Genomic DNA, 17,664 nt, shown 5'->3' with positions numbered 1-17,664 from the left:
TAAATATATAACCGTTATATATTTTCCCTGCGTAAGATCTCTCAATTCACCAGTTTCAACCGAGAAATGGATTAAAAGGCTGGGCTTCAAACTTGTACCTATGTTTGAACGTCAGCAAACTGCCTGTTGGTGTTGGCCTATTCATCAGCAGAACCACCAGTTTAATACTGTGCAATTTTTAACAACCTACTCGGTCTAGACTGGTCTACACTTCTTGAAAATAAGCATTTTATATTTGCAAGAAGTGCCTTTTGACCTCGTTTATATATTTTACCACTAGCCATTAGTGTCCTACAATAAGGCATAGGCCACCCTTCCCGTCTTAAATTTATTCTGATTTATGAGCTATTAACATAGCTCATAAATCAGAATAAATCACCAAAACCATAAACAAAAATCAAATTGTTTAAAGACAAGCTGTATACAAACAACAGCAATCATTAACAATAGTGATCATACTAGTTACTAGGAAACATTTTAGATCAGGGCACATAAATAATAAAGCTTGAATCTTTTTAATTTATAGTATAATTATGTGATGATAAAATATAATCAATTGATTGAGTAAATCTTTTTTACTAGCTTGAAAAGAAGTCTTAAGTCAAAATTAGCAACTTCATTTTAATGCCTATATTATACTATTTATAAAAATATTGCAAAATAGATGACTTCATAACATCAATTAAACTGCTTTAACAAGTACATCTTTTTAGGTTATCAAGTAATCTAATTCATTCTGGATAGATTCAAATTGAAGGAATATGGAATAAAGTTCTGGGTGGGTTAGTTCTATTTCAATCTCATTTTTCTCACTTGCCAAGGACAAGTAGGCCTTTGGAACCTTGCACTTTTTTCTGTATTCTGAACTCAGTTCAGCATTTAGTTTCCAGGAAAAATTTAATGAATCACTCGATTTCTCAGTCGCTGCAGACCCTAATTCAGTCAGTGTTGTTCTTGTTTCTGCTGACCACACTTTGACTATTGAATCAGATTTTTCATTATTCAATCCTATGGTCTTCAAATCACTTTTTAGATCTACTGGCATGAAAATGTACTTGAACATTCTCTTGAAAATGTATTGTAATGTTTTTATACTCAGTACAAGACTCTCCTGATCAACACCAAATATTTTCTCCAACTTTTGAATTTCATCTTCAGTAAATATTTCAGTGACCTGGGCCTTCAGTTTTGCGACAATTCTACGAAGAAACTGCTCGAACCTAGCTTCGTCAAGTTTATTTATAATAGAAATCCCCTTGTTTAAGCTGCAACAACAAAATTTGTTTATAAATAAATAGGTAATTAATTAAAAGAAAATACAAGGGATTCTTCTGTTTACCTGGGAGATGTTTTAAGCCAAGTGCAATCCATTTCATACAGTAGTACAGTACCAGTAAGTAAATACTTTATGAATAACCTCTTGATATAAGAAAATTAACAGATTTTACTTTGTTTCACGCAACGCAGAAAATATCTCATGTTTTTGTTGATTTCAATCACTCAATTGAGTTGACATTATATAGACAGGTGTCGTCAATGTTGCTAAAGTAGTTTAAATGATACCGTATCAAAAAAAAAAGAGTTAATAACGAGGATCGAGGTCCGAGACTCCGACGACGTAGGCCTATTAAAATACAACAAGCCGAAAAATAATTTTATATGTTTGCATTTCCTAATAATTATGTTTGCAAAATGGTCCGAATCTGATGCAATGGCCTAAACAGTTATGAAAATGAGAAAAGTACAATATAATATAACAGATAGTAGTAGGACCAGGAGTACTTAGTCATACATTAAGAATTATTTATGTAAGCCATTGAATCACCAATCCACTTTTTAGCGGTATTGCAGAAGTAATTAGGGTCTCAGACAAGAGCTAAAGGTTTATTCAGATTTATTTCAGATTAACAAGTTTACTGTCAAAAACGTCATACAAAATTGTCAAATTCAGTGAAATGTGTATGATGGCGTGGAATTGAAGCAGGTCTTAGCAGGTTATAAAGAAAAATATAAAATGGCTTTTAAAGTGAATAGAGTACCTGAAAGTATCGACTTTCCGAAAGAAGAAGAAGGGATCTTGAAATTTTGGAAAGATATTGATGCATTTCACAGTTGTCTTAAACAGTCAAAAAATAAACCCAGGTAAGGTTACAAAAAATATTGAACTAACACATTTGAAAGCCGTATGATGGAAATACAGTAAATCTCAAGTGAATATCACATGTGAACTTCACGTTGTGTTCCATGGTTCGTAATTAAAACCATTCCTGTTATTTCTGAAACTATTTCTGCCCAACATACGGTGTCTAATGTAGAAAAGTCGTACGATTATGAATGTGTCAACGTTTTATTATAAATACTTTCTTCCTTGTATTCGTGACATAATTAAGTTGTGTCCTTATGATCTAGCACTTACAGATCTAGATGTTTTAGAATACTATAACTATTGCATTGCTAATTTTAGGACATCCTTAGAATTATCAGAAATTATTTCAATTTGTAACTGTAACAAACATTTTTCATGTAAGAAATAAGTTTAGAATATCAGCTTTAATATATATTTTTTCGAAGACTGTCTATGCCTTACTTTTATAGATAATTGTAGTGAAAAAATTATTATAACAGGTACTCATTTTATGATGGGCCTCCTTTTGCAACGGGACTGCCTCATTATGGCCACATACTTGCTGGAACTATCAAGGATGTTGTCACAAGATATGCTCATCAGCAGGTATGTAGTAATTATTCCTATAAAATCACTATTTCACATTTTAAGAAGTACTGCTACCCCAACATTTTTTTATTTTCAGGGGTACCATGTAGAAAGAAGATTTGGTTGGGATTGCCATGGACTGCCGGTTGAGTTTGAAATTGATAAAGCTTTAGGCATCAAAGGTCCTGAAGATGTTGAGAAAATGGGCATTGACAAGTACAATGCAGAATGTCGCAAAATTGTTATGAAGTATGCTGGGGATTGGGAAATGATCATCACGAGAATGGGTCGCTGGATTGGTAAGCTACTAAATATTTCTTTTTTAAGTTTCATCTTTGTTTTTTTTTACATAAGGACTGTCAGCTTACAAGTTACAAATAATTTTTATCTGTTACAGATTTCAAGAATGATTATAAAACTCTCTATCCTTGGTATATGGAGTCTATTTGGTGGGTATTCAAGGAGCTGTATAATAAAGGTTTGGTTTATCAAGGTGTTAAAGTAATGCCCTACTCCACTGCCTGTTCCACTCCGCTGTCCAACTTTGAGTCTGGACAGAACTACAAGGATGTAGTAGATCCTGCAGTTGTGGTGTCTTTCCCCACAGCCGAAGGTTTCGCCTTACTCGCTTGGACCACCACACCATGGACCTTACCCAGCAATTTAGCTCTTTGTGTGAACCCCAAGCTAATCTACATCAAAGTTAAAGAAAAGGGAACCAATAACTTGTATGTACTACAGGAATCTAGATTACATGCTTTATTCAAAAATATTGAAGACTTCGAAGTATTGGAGAAGTTCCCTGGCGAAAAACTTAAGGGACTAAAATACACGCCTATATTTGATTACTTTGTCAAGCAGTGTCCGAACGCTTTCCGGGTTCTTGCTGATAGTTATGTCACGGACGACTCAGGTACAGGTATTGTACATCAAGCCCCATACTTTGGTGAGGATGACTTCAGGGTTTGTCTTGCCGCGGGAGTTATCAACAGGGATCAGGAAATTATATGCCCAGTTGACCCTAGTGGCCGATTTATGGAGCCAGTCAAAGACTTCTTGGGGCAATATGTTAAAGATGCTGATAAAAATATTATCGCAAATTTGAAGGCTCGTAACCGACTTGTCCAATTAGGCCAAGTTAAGCATAGCTATCCCTTCTGTTGGCGATCAGAAACTCCTCTCATTTACAAGGCTGTTCCTTCTTGGTTTGTTAGAGTTGAACAAATGAATCAAGATCTTCTGAAATCTTGTGAGGCGACATACTGGGTCCCTGAGTATGTGAAAGAGAAAAGATTTAGAAATTGGCTCAAAGAAGCTCGTGATTGGGCCATCAGTCGTAATAGGTACTGGGGCACACCAATTCCCCTATGGATATCTAGTGATAGACAAGAGGTAGTATGTGTTGGCAGTATTGCTGAGTTAGAGGCTTTGACTGGAAAAGAAATAAAGGATTTACATAGAGAAAGCATTGACCATTTAGAGATTCCATCTTCTCGGCCAGGACAGCCTCCTCTGAAACGTGTACCTGAAGTATTTGACTGTTGGTTTGAATCAGGTTCTATGCCTTATGCGCAGTGCCATTACCCATTCGAAAACAAAAAAGAGTTTGACGATATATTCCCCGCTAACTTTATTGCTGAAGGTATTGACCAAACAAGGGGATGGTTTTACACGCTCATTGTACTATCAACAGCATTATTCAAAAAGCCTCCATTTAAAAACTTGATTGCGAATGGTTTGGTCTTAGCAGCTGACGGACAAAAAATGTCTAAAAGGAAAAAAAACTACCCTGATCCTCTAGAAGTGGTCAAAAAGTATGGCGCTGACGCTTTGCGACTATACCTCGTCAATTCTCCAGTTGTCAAAGCTGAGAATCTTCGATTTAAAGAAGAAGGTGTGAGGGATATTATAAAAGACGTATTTTTGCCATGGTACAATGCTTTTAGATTCTTAATGCAAAATGTTGAAAGAATTGTGCAGGAAGATAAAATCGACTATAGATTTAATGAAAAGGCAGTGAGAGAAAACGTTATGGATAAGTGGATTACATCATTCACACAATCTCTGATACAATTTGTGAAAAAGGAGATGGCAGCCTATAGGCTGTATACTGTAGTACCAAGGTTGACGAAGTTCATCGATCATTTAACAAACTGGTATGTAAGGATGAACAGGAAGAGGTTGAAGGGAGATAATGGAGTCAAGGACTGCCAGGTAGCATTAGACACGCTGTTCGGAGTCTTGTTTGACATGGTACGAGTAATGGCACCATTTACTCCTTTCCTTACCGAATTGATGTATAAGACGCTACGCCAACTTTTATCTGGTGACTCTCTCGAAAGTGTACACTTTAACATGATAACTGATCCAAAATTAGATTTAGTCAACAATGACATAGAAAGAGCTGTTCAAAGAATGCAGTCCGTCATTGAATTAGGTAGAGTTGTTAGGGACCGCAAAACTGTACCTATCAAATATCCGCTGCCTGAAATGGTTGTCATCCACCGCGACCCAGTTTACTTAGAAGATGTTAAATCTTTGGAGAAGTACGTTCTCGAAGAGTTGAATATAAAGAAAGTGCAATTAACAAGTGACAAAGAGAAATATGGCATTACCCTGCGAGCAGAGCCCGACCACAAAATTCTTGGAACAAGATTAAAGGGCGATTTCAAGGCGATCACACAAGCTTTGAAAGATCTTAACAATGAGCAATGTGAAAAGCTTATTGCTGATGGATCCATTGAATTACTTGGACATCACATTGAAGTGTCCGAAGTGAGGATGATATTCCAGGCGCAAGGCAACGACCAATACGAGGCGCACAGCGACAACGACGTCCTGATCCTACTCAACGTTACTCCCGATCAGGACATGCTTGATGAAGGCTTTGCTAGGGAAATCATTAACAGAGTCCAGAAGTTACGTAAGAAAGCCCACTTAGTTCCAACAGACGACGTAAATATCTATTTCGCCGTGAACAAGTCCAGTGATATCCTTCGTATCATAAACTTACACCGAGAGTTTATCGAGAGCACGGTCAAAGGGCCACTGATCCCTATTGAGGAAATCAAGCCATCCATGCCCGTAGTCATTGAGGAGACGCAAGAACTTAAAGGATCCTCACTAAAATTGGTCATTACCTGGAGAAAAGAGGTTGAACTTCCTGCTAATCCTTGGGCAAATATTGTCCTCCAAGGACTTACACCTCGGTATGGAGCCTCGAGTAAGCAAGGTAGCATAATACTTAAGGATAAAACAAGTAAGTTTATAAGCTTAGAAAAACTTTATCAAGAGGTAAATGTCCTATTTGGTCTGTATGGTGTTAAGTTTACATTATGGTGTAATGGGGCGGAAGTTAAAGACACTTCGAGTTTGAACGCTAAAACTCTGATTGCTTCTCCGAACAAGCCAAAAGATAATGAATCAAGCACAAGTCCTTTCTGCAAATTCATTAATGTTGCGAATGGCAAAAAGTCTGCTACTTTGTTCTTAGAAAATCCGGTGGGAAAGGTAACATTAAACCAGGACGAAGCTTTAAAATTCGTTACCGAATATTTGGGAAATAAACCAGGAGATGTCAACAAGAATTTATTTAAAGTTTGAAGACTGTCAAAGACACAATTTTAAACCTTGCTAATCTAAGGATTTTAGGAATAACCAATCTAATTTCTCTCTCCAATATTATTAATGCTATTACCATATTTAACCACTCAGTAGTCTTCAATTTTGTATGCTATCCAGTGCGATTGTACTACAAACATCTTAGAATACCTTGCGTGAAGTTCAGGACTTTTTATATTTACGTACAAATTGCGATTTTTCTTTAAATGCCGTTTGAGTGAATGGATTTCATTACATAGCTCATGAATGTTTTATCATGCGTCTCAATGTTCTTATTTAATAAATTATTGTTTAACAACTAACTATTCCTTTTATTATTAAACCTGTGAAGTTACATCTTACGTTGATTTTGACTAGTGGAAATAAAACGATAACTATGAGTTAAACTTTATTTTAAATGTTTCTTCATAAATAAAACAAAATAAGCATTGAACATTGTTCATTCAACTATTAATCGTAACAGGTGCAGTGAATTACAACTCATTTGAAACTAGTGTGGCTTCTAGGAAACAATTTTAGTACCAAGTACAACGGAAAATAAATAGGTACGTATGCGTAAGCGAAGCTGTGCCCCTTCCGATAGGCGACATGCGCGTTACAGTACGTTTTATGATTCCAAGTTAAACATACTAGAAATAAGTGATTAACATACACTTTCAAGTCCCTTACAGTCCAGTTTAGCTTAATAGATGTAAAGGAATTGTAAGCAGAAATATTTAAAACTTCTGTGAAATTAAATAAATTATGGTACTCTTGGTGAATTATTAATTTGTTGATAATATGTTACAGATATTGATAGGACAATAATTGACTTGTTTGAACAGGTGTTAGTTATAACCGGCGATCAGCACGAATCTTAATAGAACTACTCATTTGCATCCCATGTGTATTGTGCGAATTTATTCATAAAGCCTAAATTTGGTAACTTACTATATTGAATTTAACATTTTATTTAGCAGCTATACATTTATGTATGATAGTATTAACTTTGGTGTTGACGACATTAACCTAAACAATTACAAATAGTTAACCAAAGTAGAAACGAAACCAATGTCTTTTACTTCACTCAGAATAGGGTTCCATTTAAACGAGATTTTTATATTTAGTCAACGGCTTTAATTTAATATGACTAACATCAATATTATGTATTATTTGCTATTAGGTAATGATTATACTATGTGTTAGTAAGATACATGGTTTGTGTTGTTATCTTGCTAAATTTCACTAATTAAACAAATAAATTTTACAGTGTACATAAATTACATAAAGATTTTACGATTAAAATAGTTTGTTAATATATTGGAAAATCGCTATAATTTGTTTAGTTTATCACTGTATGTATCACAAGCGTAGTATAGATACAGAACACACTGCGGGCTAGTTTTTAAAAATATTTTCGTTATATTCTTTAACCACAAGCGTATAATACTGTTTAAATAAAGCACAGGAAAGTACACAAAATAGATATGATTATTTATAATTTTATTGCTTCGTTTAGAAATGCTTTCTTGGAACAAAATATTGCTTTAAAAATAACATGAACATATAATCTCGAATACATCACATATAGAATACATAGATATTATAATACTTACTTCTAGAAGTATAAGGTGCCATATATGGGGATTAACTTTACTATAGCGCCGATCAATTGTTATTGTGTACGAGCCACGTGATTAATTATCTTTTTTAAACATGTTACAGTAAGCCAACGACGATATACATAGGGATAAATTGATATATACTTATGCATTTAACAAATAATATTTATTATGCGTCAACAAGTTATATGCACTCACATCATAAGCTAAATCTTTTAAACGAGCTAAATTGTTATCTAGTAAAGGCTTCGACGTCGTCAGTTGTCGGATTCATAAGTTAGCATCGAGTTCTTTATTGCACTTTACAAATACTATACATACACCACATCATACAATATTGTTACACAGACACGATCCCGAGAGTCGCGCGCGACACCACAGGCCGCCCGTCGGCTCTCACCGACAGCGAGTGCGAATAAATAAATTATATATTTATCTAGGACATGTTTTATTAAGTTAAAAATAGCGAATATTTCACACTAGAAATAACTAAAGATTCATTAACATTTTAAATACATTATAAGATACAACATCGCCTACTCAGTGACTAGTCTAACGGCGTATAATGATCATCATACTCGTAACATTTGAATAGCAACAACGATAAATAGGTACATCACAAGGGGGCGCAAGAAGCGCGGCGCCGGGCACGGTGTGGCCGGGGCTCGTCTACCTGAAACAACACACATATTATTTGTCCTAGTTCAAACTAAATCTGAAATCGTGAAACCGGCAATATCCAAGCACGAAAAAATTATCCTATAATGAGACACGATTATACTAGGGTATTTTACACTAGCAGTTTCCGTCCTGCTGCAGAGCAAAGGAATATATCTCTTCTCCATCCAGAGTTACACTACTAAGTATTTACTCACCGTGTATCAACTCAAGAGAGTTAGTACTGCGGTTGATGAGGCAGTGGCGAGTCCCGCTCCGGCAACTTTCTCACTTTCATGGTGCCGTCAGCGCCACACGAGAACAAACGGCCGGCGTTGTCTGCAACAAAAAAATGGTGATTAAAGGGTGAGAAGAAATAAAGAAAATCACGACAAACTGTTTTTTTACTTATTTTTACTTGGTCTGTGGTCCAAAACCGCTTCTGCTGAACGTAAAAAAAAAGAGTTTAAATATGAAAGCCATACCGATATGTATTTGCGTGACACCCTGGCCGATGTGCTTGAAGAAAGAGCTTCTGGCGTGTTCCCCGGCGAACGTGTACAGCAGCTGATGCGTGGTGAGCGAGAACACCTGTCATGTACAATTATATTATTACTCTATTGAAATGTTAGAAAATCTACACACAAAAATACTAATTTCTAAACTGAATCGCACCTGAATGATTTTCACAGACAACTCAAAAATAGTACAATTCCAAAACTTTTATGTAAGACGACATCTTATTTTTTTTAAACATTCATACTTTTTCTTCTATTTAGAACGTAATATGACCTGCTATAGTACGTAGAACAAGAATATCCAGTAATGCGTGCATGCGTACCTTGATGTCACCATCCGCGGCTCCGATGGCGTAGTAGTCCTCCCGGGGCGAGAGCGCCACGCACTTGATGGGCGCGTGGTGCGCGTGCAGGCGGTGGCGCACGGCGCGCGCGCGCAGGTCCCACACCAGCACGTCGCCGCGCCGCCCGCACGACACCAGCGCGCCCAGCGACCCCGCCCACGCCACGCACGCCGCGCCGCCCTCGTGACACGTCCACGCTGCACACACGCAACACAAACTTACATCGACTCCAATAACAACACTCGTACTGTTTTTCGACCAACAAAAACATACAATGGACTACCAATAATTAAGTAATCTATATTTTCCTTTCATATAAAAATATTCCGTTTAAATTAGATAATAAACTAAACATAAACGTATACTCACAAACCACTAAAGCCTTCTTGATTGGCATTAGAGTATCCCAGATAGCAACGTTTTTACTCTCTGAGCTGTGTCCAGCTGTAAAAACAAATGAAAATTTAAGTACAATCTATACTGGATAAAAATAATATTAAAATTCAGAAGTAAGTAATATTTACCCGTAGCAACTAAACTGCATGAACCAAGGAAAACGAAATCGCTTATTCCTTTACTATGACACTGATGGGTCTGGAACAGAATAGCTTAGCTTAGTTGAAAATCAAAAGTACACACAGTTTTGGCTGATACTAAATGTAACAATGTTATTAACTTGTTGAACATATCAACAGCTAGAAATATATAAGTGATAGATAAAATACTATTCTATTTCAATAATCGTATTTTTCATTAAATCACTTAGCTTCATTAAAATCTTAGAAATATTAAAAGCACTAAGGATGGTAGTTTGGGCTAGTTACATCGCGTGCTAGATAAAGTGTACTGGTAAGTGACGCAACACGACACTTTATTTCACTGCATTTCCGACATTGTTTGTGTACAAGGAAAACGGAAAAATACTTATTCGATATTTTTTGGAAAACTGACGAACTAAATATATTTTTAAACACTAAAAAATACTTTAATCTCATCCACTTACAAAGAACGGTCTCGGCGAGGCATGCGTTTGACCCGGCTGATGCGGAGCGGGGTGCAGCTGCCACATAGCGAGGTTCCCATCAGCATCGGACGCGGCGAACTTGTTCCCGTAGTCAGAGAACCTGACTCGCGTAACCTTGGCGAAGGCGCCCGGAGCGCGCGGCGACCACACGCAGGAGGGGTGGCCCCATTCCCACAGTTGGACTGAACCGTCCGCACCGCCAGTCAGGTCTGGAATATTGGATTTATTAGTTCGTCGCGAATCTGATGGGGTAATTAAGTGTTAGAATGGCTATGGTTCGTCAGTTTAAATGAAAGGATTTTGTGAATATATTTGTAAATTGACACGTATCCCATATAAAAGTAAATGTGTGTCAACTTACAACAAATGGTAACTACCTTTTTATAGTACTCTATTTTTTCAAAAAAATATGCTATTTATATTCGACAGTGTATGTAACAAATCAAAATATAACATCGACTTACACAATGGTTGCGAAGGATGTGCAGCCATCCTTTTGATATTGTCAATTTTGTGTTTCAGCACCTAAGTAGAATATTTGCGTTACAATAGTCTTTACAAATATGTATATCTTTGAAGATAACGTTAGAGGTTAGTGTTTTACATAGACATCAAACATGCTTCACATAACCGTTAATAACAGTTTAACAGACAACGCAACACACAATATAGCAAGAAAAAGACAATGGAAAAATAAAAATAATAGAAAAAAACATCCGTCGAAAAACTATCTACTAAAACGGACCTCTATGACGAAAATAAAAACGTGGCCTAAACGAAATAAAAACCGCTGATGTGTGAAACCACTGAAAATTAAAACAGATGAAAAACAAACTGGCACAACTATAATAAACATGTGAACAGCCTAGTGAGCTATTGTGAAATGGAAAAATCAAAAAATAAAAAAGAAATCATCATGAAGAAGACGAATAAAAAAATAATCGAAATAATAAATGAACATCGAGCTAGAAAAAAATCGAGTGCGATCCGGCTACGGTATGTTGTGATCGAAACTGGCAGGGGCAGGCTAGGGTTGTCACTGACCGGTTTCATGAGAAGCTTCGAACGATGCAGCACCAGCCGACAGTATTTCGGGTCGTGGCAACCCGGGAACTGTAGGCCTTTCACCTGCGATCAACACTCTGTTATACGGAACCGTACACTCATACTTTTTACACGGACTATTTAAACACATCCTAGAAACACCTCAAGTTGGACATGGACACACCTTATTAGTAGGTTTTTTTACTTATCAGAAAAAAATACAATTATTCAAACCTCTTTTCGTGGACACTTTTACGGTTGCCTATGTACGAACATTTATACTCTCAGTGCAGCGTTTTTTTAACCCATCTTTGTTGCTATAGTAGGCTCATGTAGGCTCTTAAGTACCAGAGCGGGATGATTTTCAAGACAAAACGAATCGAGAATAAAATAGAAAGAAAGCATCAGCGAGGCCAATACCAATTTTAGGATTAGAACAGATTCCTTGATCAAGCTTTCAAGTGTCTTTGTATGTATAGTTTCAAAAGACAGATTTTAATATAAGTTAGTAAGGAAAGAAAGAGCGAATCAAGCTTAAGGCGATACGAAACATTATAACAAGTACAGACACGCACACAATAACCACACCACGTTGATTTTACACCAGCTTTTAAAGACGTTACTGGATGAATAAATGTCAATAGTAAACACTTCAGAATACCTACAAATCGAAACATGATGTTAAGAAAACGGATAGTCGAAAGAATATTTTTGGAGACTCAAGTGGGTCCCCAAAAATATCTTATATATAAAATATAGGTAAGATATTTTCAAGAAACTGACTTTATAATCAAGAAGCAGTTCTTTTCTTTATTAGGAAAGGGTTTATAAAGTAGTAATTCAATCAAAATTTCCTACGTAAAAATAAAACAGTTGTTTCAATTCAAGAAGGTAGGTTAAAGCAATTTCGACCTTACACCTCGAGTCATAAAGAGTGAAATGGAACAACTGTGACTCATTGATTCACCCAGTAAGTGTGCATAGTGCATTAGTTATTACGTGCACGTACTGTAACGATATACGCTTCAAGGCCGGTCGGTACGCAGCTTGAACGCCGCTCCTGTTAGGGATAGTTATTTATTCTATGTTACTGTTAGTCTAAGAGATTAGAAAATGTCTAAAGAACTTGTTAAAGAAGCAATCCATTAAGTTAATTAGGTTACTTGAAAATACAGCTAGAGATACCGCAATAAGTCATCAAAGGGTTTACAACAATTCTTAAAATAATATTTTCCGGCTGTGGAAGAGAGATGGCGCCATACGCCATGTACATCACGCTTCCACAATCATAGCAATATTACTTTAAGACAAGGTGGTAGGGCCTCTGAACAATAGAAGTCAGTGGAGGGTGACCCGTGACGTCATGAACGTCACGGGTCACCCTCCACGTAATATTTATAACTTATTTGTACATCTGCTATTATACTGATTAAAGCACCCATCACGCTTTCATCATACAGAGTCTTATTTGATCTTATGTTTATATACTAGCTAGTTGTATTTCCTCCCAAGTAACATTTGAATTGTTAGTATCTATACGAATAAAATTATTATTAAGTTGCCAAGTATTAATTTATCAGTTGGTTTTAACGTTATCCCCTTTGTTATGTAATATTAGTATAATACATCAGCTTGTTAACAGTTCCTTATTAGTTTATCATGCAATATATTTACATATTATCTGACGTGCCTTTATCTGACTATACAGATATTTGATAATACTAAGATATCGGATTTTGACAAAACAACAATATTTAAACACTTTCAATACCATACAACAAATTTTGGTCGGCATCCAACCTCATTTTGCCACCAGACTTTTTATTAGAATTACTATCGCTCCAATATGAAGGTCATTTATAAAAATTCCCCACGAAAATCATACTGCTGTCAACAACATACACAGAAAGGCTAATAGAAACCAAGTATTTCTTCTTTGACCTAAAATTTTGTTCATAAAATTCAATACAGTATTCCCCATAATCATACTGTGGTGAATAGTGTACATAAAAGTGCTAGTTAATAGCCAATAGATGTCGTATAGCAAGTTTATGAATATATGATTGGTAGGTACTTACAACGCTAGCGCCTCGGCCGGTCTGACTGGCCATCCCGACTGGCACTTGAGGTGCGTTGGGGTTCAATGGCGAGCTGTTGCCAGTGCCAGGAACTGAGCCGCTGTTTGGCCTGGAAATAAAATGTATGTTGGTTGGTTATATCAATGTATGTGTAATTTGTTTTGATATACTTTTTATAAGGGGGGAGTCGTTGCTGTGAAGACAATATAAGTCAAATTAACAATTACTGCAATTGCTCTTTTTTCTGTATTAAGTAATTAATTTTTAACTGCTCGTTACATGATGACAAGTTCTCTATTTTTAAACTCGTTTTGATTTTGAGGACATCACGGGTACATGAAGTTTACCCCTCTATAGGACACTTTATTGAATAGTTCGCTAAACATTTCTTATACTCTAAATGTACACATATAAGACTCATACTATTCACATCCCTGAAACCAGTTTTAAAAACAGTTCCATTTCGTTAACTTCTTCCGCCTAGATCCTTAATATCAAAATCAAAAGTTTTTTTTTCAAATCGGCCGTTTTCCAGGCAATTTAAAAAAGGTACAGTAATGACTGTAGTTGCACGGTTCCAAAGTGTCATGTTCATCCTAAAACCAATCTAATATGTATATCCACAAGGCCCATACTTGTCGTGATGCTGTATGAGCAGGAAGCCGGTGTCGGGCAGCGCGGCGGGGTCGGCCGCCAGCGCCAGCAGGTCGAGCTCGCACTCGTCCTCGGCCCACCACGCGCCCGCGCGCAGCAACAGCGACACGTCCATCTCCTGCACCTCGCGAGCTGTCGCTACGGCTAGTAAGCAGCCGCCCACCTATTGGGATACATGGATGGAAAATTACATACATAGTACCCGAGTATACGGTCATCATCCGGCCGGAAAGCATTTTAGATTCGATTTACCCTCTTCCGCAGGCAGACTCTCGATTGCATCAAAGTCTGTTTTCGGATGAAGTCAAGTCGGAGTACGATTGCAGCGGTTATGCCTGATCGACAGCTAGCGCTGATAACACTTGATCGATACTTGATTTTGGTTTGGTTTGACAAGACTTCAGGGCCAAATCGACTACTAATATAATAGAAAAACAAAAGGTTCAAGAACAAGCCGATTCTAATCCGCACTATAACGGAAAGCCCACCCTACGCACTCCGCTTGCCTTTGAAGTCACCATCTAAGTTCAAGAATAGTCTATCGTAGATCGAAGACAGGACCTACATAACACGGAGTTACTTATTGACTTCAAAATATATTTTAACATTGTTGTGGCACTGGTCGTACCTTATTGAGACAGAAGGCAGCGATGGAGTCCTGCTCCTTGTGTATGATCCGCACGGGGTTGTGCAGCTCGAGGTCGCGGTCGCGCTGCGTCTGCGGGATGCAGCCGCCGCGCGCCTCGCCCGCCATCGTCTCCGCTGACACGGACTGCGTGCGGCGGCGGGAGAACACGGCGCGGATGAATAGGTCCTGGGTGATAGGAGTGAAAATAATGTTGAGTTATTCATTATGGTATTGTTTTTAGTGTGTCGTACCCAAAGGTTAATAAGAACGGAACTTTATTACTAAAGCTCAGCTATCTGTTCGTCCGTCTGACATCAAGAACCGAGAGAGGAACAAAATTTGACTATTTAAATAGACGATGTTTTCCTATTGTGGCTACAAGAACATATACATATAAGTAAATTAAAAAGTGAGGTTAAAGGTGGTGTGATTATTATGGGTAACGTTTTTTTTTTGTTCGGATTTGTGCATTTACTGTTCATACATGAAAATATTATTAAAAAAGAGTCATAATAAAAAACTCATATCCGAAAAATAGAAATAGGTAAAAAACGTAAAGTTAAATCATTATTAGTTAAATATTTTTTTTATATTCACCTGCACAGGTTCTTGTCGCACGAGGAAACTCCAAAGTCTTCGTGCTGGAGCAGCACTAAATAGCACTGAACTGAACGGTGTATTATGCTTTTCTAATAAACATCTGCAACAAAAAAAGTTTATTTAAGCACATGAATCATCACATTTTGTCGACTTCTCATACTCAGTAACTTGAGGCCTTTCAACAGCCAATAGCGTGACAGATCTTAGAGCGGATTATTTTTGCTTTAAGAGCTGATGGTACAACTAGAACTCTATTTAGAAACGTCGTCTAACCTGTACTTATTAATAGGCGGTCCGGTGGGCAGCTGCTCGGGGAAGCAGCCGGGGATATAGTCCGGCGGTGGCGAGCGAGACTCCAGGGTCTCCGTCAGCTGCTGCTGCCACTGGTCCACGCGGCGGAGGGCGCCGTGGACCATCGGGCTAGTGGTGGCTAACTCTGTTTCAAAAGGCAATCATAAGAAGAAAAAATGTTGCAAAAACATGTCTTTTTAGCTAGCGTTTTTCTAACGTGTGCATATCGCCGCCTGTGTCTATGCGCAAATCGCTGACTTTATTCAAATTGTTTATGGTTCTAATACACGTGAAATAAAAAAAAATATTATCTTACTTTAAAAGTACGATAATTGTCGACAATACTGGCAAAAATTCTACTTAATAGTTATGTTATAATACTCACGCATATATAGTTTTGGACCTAATCGGAGTCCTTAATCATGAGGTAACGCTATCCCGTCGCATTAGCTCATAATTAAGGTCTTGCAGAAATTCGGGAACTCCCGATAAATACATGAGTAAACCGTTGTACCATTTAATAATGAATCATTCTCACGGTAGCTACTATAAGAAGTAGACCAACATACCGGACATCTCGATCCCGCACAGCTGCAGGAAGTTCTGCAGCTTCTGTTGCGCGAGCCGCAGCACCGCGATACGCATCACCAGCCACGAGTACGAGTCCGGGTCCGAGTGCTCCGAGTTCGTCAGCTTGCGACGAGCTTGCTTTTCGTTTCTGAGATACAATATTGTTGTTTTTATTTTTCATTTATAACATTGTTTTAACAAAACAACATATAAAACAGACTTCATTTCAAAAGAATACTGTGCCAAACTTGATGAAATTTATGGGACCAAAATGACAGATATTTCACATATGAAAGGATTATCTAAATCGGTGCATCCAGCCCGAAGTTTTAAGGTAACAAACATAAAAAAAATACAGACTCATTGAGAATCTCTTTGTTTTTGAAGTCAGTTTAGAAAAGGTAATTGATAAGTACAATATTTAAGCACCGCTTCTATTTCATATCTACTGGCATCTGACAAATATAATTTTGATTTCCTCAACTGGGGCTACATGAAATTGATTCTAGAACATAACTTTTTATGTCCCATATACCATAATATATGCCTCTATAACAGATATGAGAATTTTGAACTAGATCACAATCTTGTTAAGTGCCCTTGCTACCCAGTAGTACTCACTTGGTATTACTAGTATCGAATATGTCGTCATCTTCGGGTTCACTGCCACTCTCGGCGGCATCCTCGGCACCAGACTCGGCGGAATCGTAATCGTAATTCTCCGGGTCTTGTTCAGCTGTCGGCTAAAATGTTTACAATTGATTATGAAGATTGTTTTATGTAAAAATAGGATTCAATTTTTTTAAAGTGTTTAATGAATTTTTTTGGAAGAAATAAAAATTTGATTTTCTTGTTTAGACCGTATTTTGTTTCCAATATCATATCGAACTGTTTAGTCCTTTGACAATTTAGTATCCTAAAATAAACCAAACGATCAGTCAATAAGGAATACAATCTAGAAAGTCTAGAAACAGCCGAAAGCGAAATACAAAAGAAGATAATTATTGTTTGATAAGAGAATCATATTATGATTCTCTTATCAAACAATAATTTTATTTAAAAAATGATTTCTATTTACCTTAGTAAGCAAATACGTCAATATACTGCAGTGTGGGGGCACAAACTGCTCTCTGTAGGTAGGCCGACCTTCCTGTATGTTCTTGTGAGGCGCGGTGGGACCCAGCCCCAGTAAACGCATGTTGAGAAGAGCGCGTTTCTCGCGGAGAGAAGACCAGACTGATGTGCCTTCCGGTCGCTCCACTAACTTCGGCTGAGGAACGCGAAAGTTTTGATTAATTCAACAAGCTTAGTACATAAAGAG

At 37.3% G+C, this 17,664-nt stretch overlaps 3 protein-coding genes across 9 annotated transcripts in view; 1 reads left to right on the top strand and 2 right to left on the bottom strand.

Annotated features, from left to right (window-relative positions):
* Positions 1–510: 510 nt before the first annotated feature.
* Positions 511–1,535, bottom strand: LOC113503474. The gene is made up of 2 exons (XM_026885473.1): positions 1,340–1,535; positions 511–1,265 (listed from the first exon to the last, which is right to left on the bottom strand). Exons 1-2 carry the CDS (start codon positions 1,369–1,371, stop codon positions 710–712), a joined length of 588 nt encoding a protein of 195 aa, XP_026741274.1. The 5' UTR covers positions 1,372–1,535; the 3' UTR covers positions 511–709.
* Positions 1,536–1,848: 313 nt separating this feature from the next.
* LOC113503469 (isoleucine--tRNA ligase, cytoplasmic) lies at positions 1,849–6,636 on the top strand. The gene is made up of 4 exons (XM_026885458.1): positions 1,849–2,142; positions 2,626–2,731; positions 2,811–3,012; positions 3,111–6,636. Exons 1-4 carry the CDS (start codon positions 2,015–2,017, stop codon positions 6,314–6,316), a joined length of 3,642 nt encoding a protein of 1,213 aa, XP_026741259.1. The 5' UTR covers positions 1,849–2,014; the 3' UTR covers positions 6,317–6,636.
* Positions 6,637–7,485: 849 nt separating this feature from the next.
* Positions 7,486–17,664, bottom strand: part of LOC113503468 (dmX-like protein 2) — a 40,272-nt gene continuing 30,093 nt past the window's right edge. For 4 of the 7 annotated variants that reach the window (XM_026885450.1, XM_026885452.1, XM_026885453.1 and 1 more), the window contains exons 46-62: positions 17,422–17,613; positions 16,965–17,086; positions 16,343–16,491; positions 15,756–15,918; positions 15,480–15,582; positions 14,883–15,068; positions 14,236–14,417; positions 13,601–13,709; positions 12,532–12,582; positions 10,943–11,003; positions 10,458–10,687; positions 9,979–10,048; positions 9,824–9,898; positions 9,434–9,651; positions 9,078–9,183; positions 8,811–8,931; positions 7,486–8,608 (exon numbers count right to left, since the gene is read on the bottom strand). In XM_026885450.1, the coding sequence (XP_026741251.1) occupies positions 8,831–8,931; positions 9,078–9,183; positions 9,434–9,651; positions 9,824–9,898; positions 9,979–10,048; positions 10,458–10,687; positions 10,943–11,003; positions 12,532–12,582; positions 13,601–13,709; positions 14,236–14,417; positions 14,883–15,068; positions 15,480–15,582; positions 15,756–15,918; positions 16,343–16,491; positions 16,965–17,086; positions 17,422–17,613 (2,118 nt within the window). In that variant the 3' untranslated portion in view covers positions 7,486–8,608; positions 8,811–8,830. The remainder of the gene's footprint in view (positions 8,609–8,810; positions 8,932–9,077; positions 9,184–9,433; positions 9,652–9,823; positions 9,899–9,978; positions 10,049–10,457; positions 10,688–10,942; positions 11,004–12,531; positions 12,583–13,600; positions 13,710–14,235; positions 14,418–14,882; positions 15,069–15,479; positions 15,583–15,755; positions 15,919–16,342; positions 16,492–16,964; positions 17,087–17,421; positions 17,614–17,664) is intronic. The other 3 variants (XM_026885456.1, XM_026885457.1, XM_026885451.1) reach the window with 2 other exon arrangements.

This window comes from Trichoplusia ni, chromosome 19 (assembly GCF_003590095.1).
Source record: "Trichoplusia ni isolate ovarian cell line Hi5 chromosome 19, tn1, whole genome shotgun sequence".
Lineage (NCBI taxonomy): Eukaryota > Metazoa > Arthropoda > Insecta > Lepidoptera > Noctuidae > Trichoplusia > Trichoplusia ni.
Note: the sequence above shows the minus strand (reverse complement) of the source record. Positions and strands in the feature narration are given on the sequence as shown.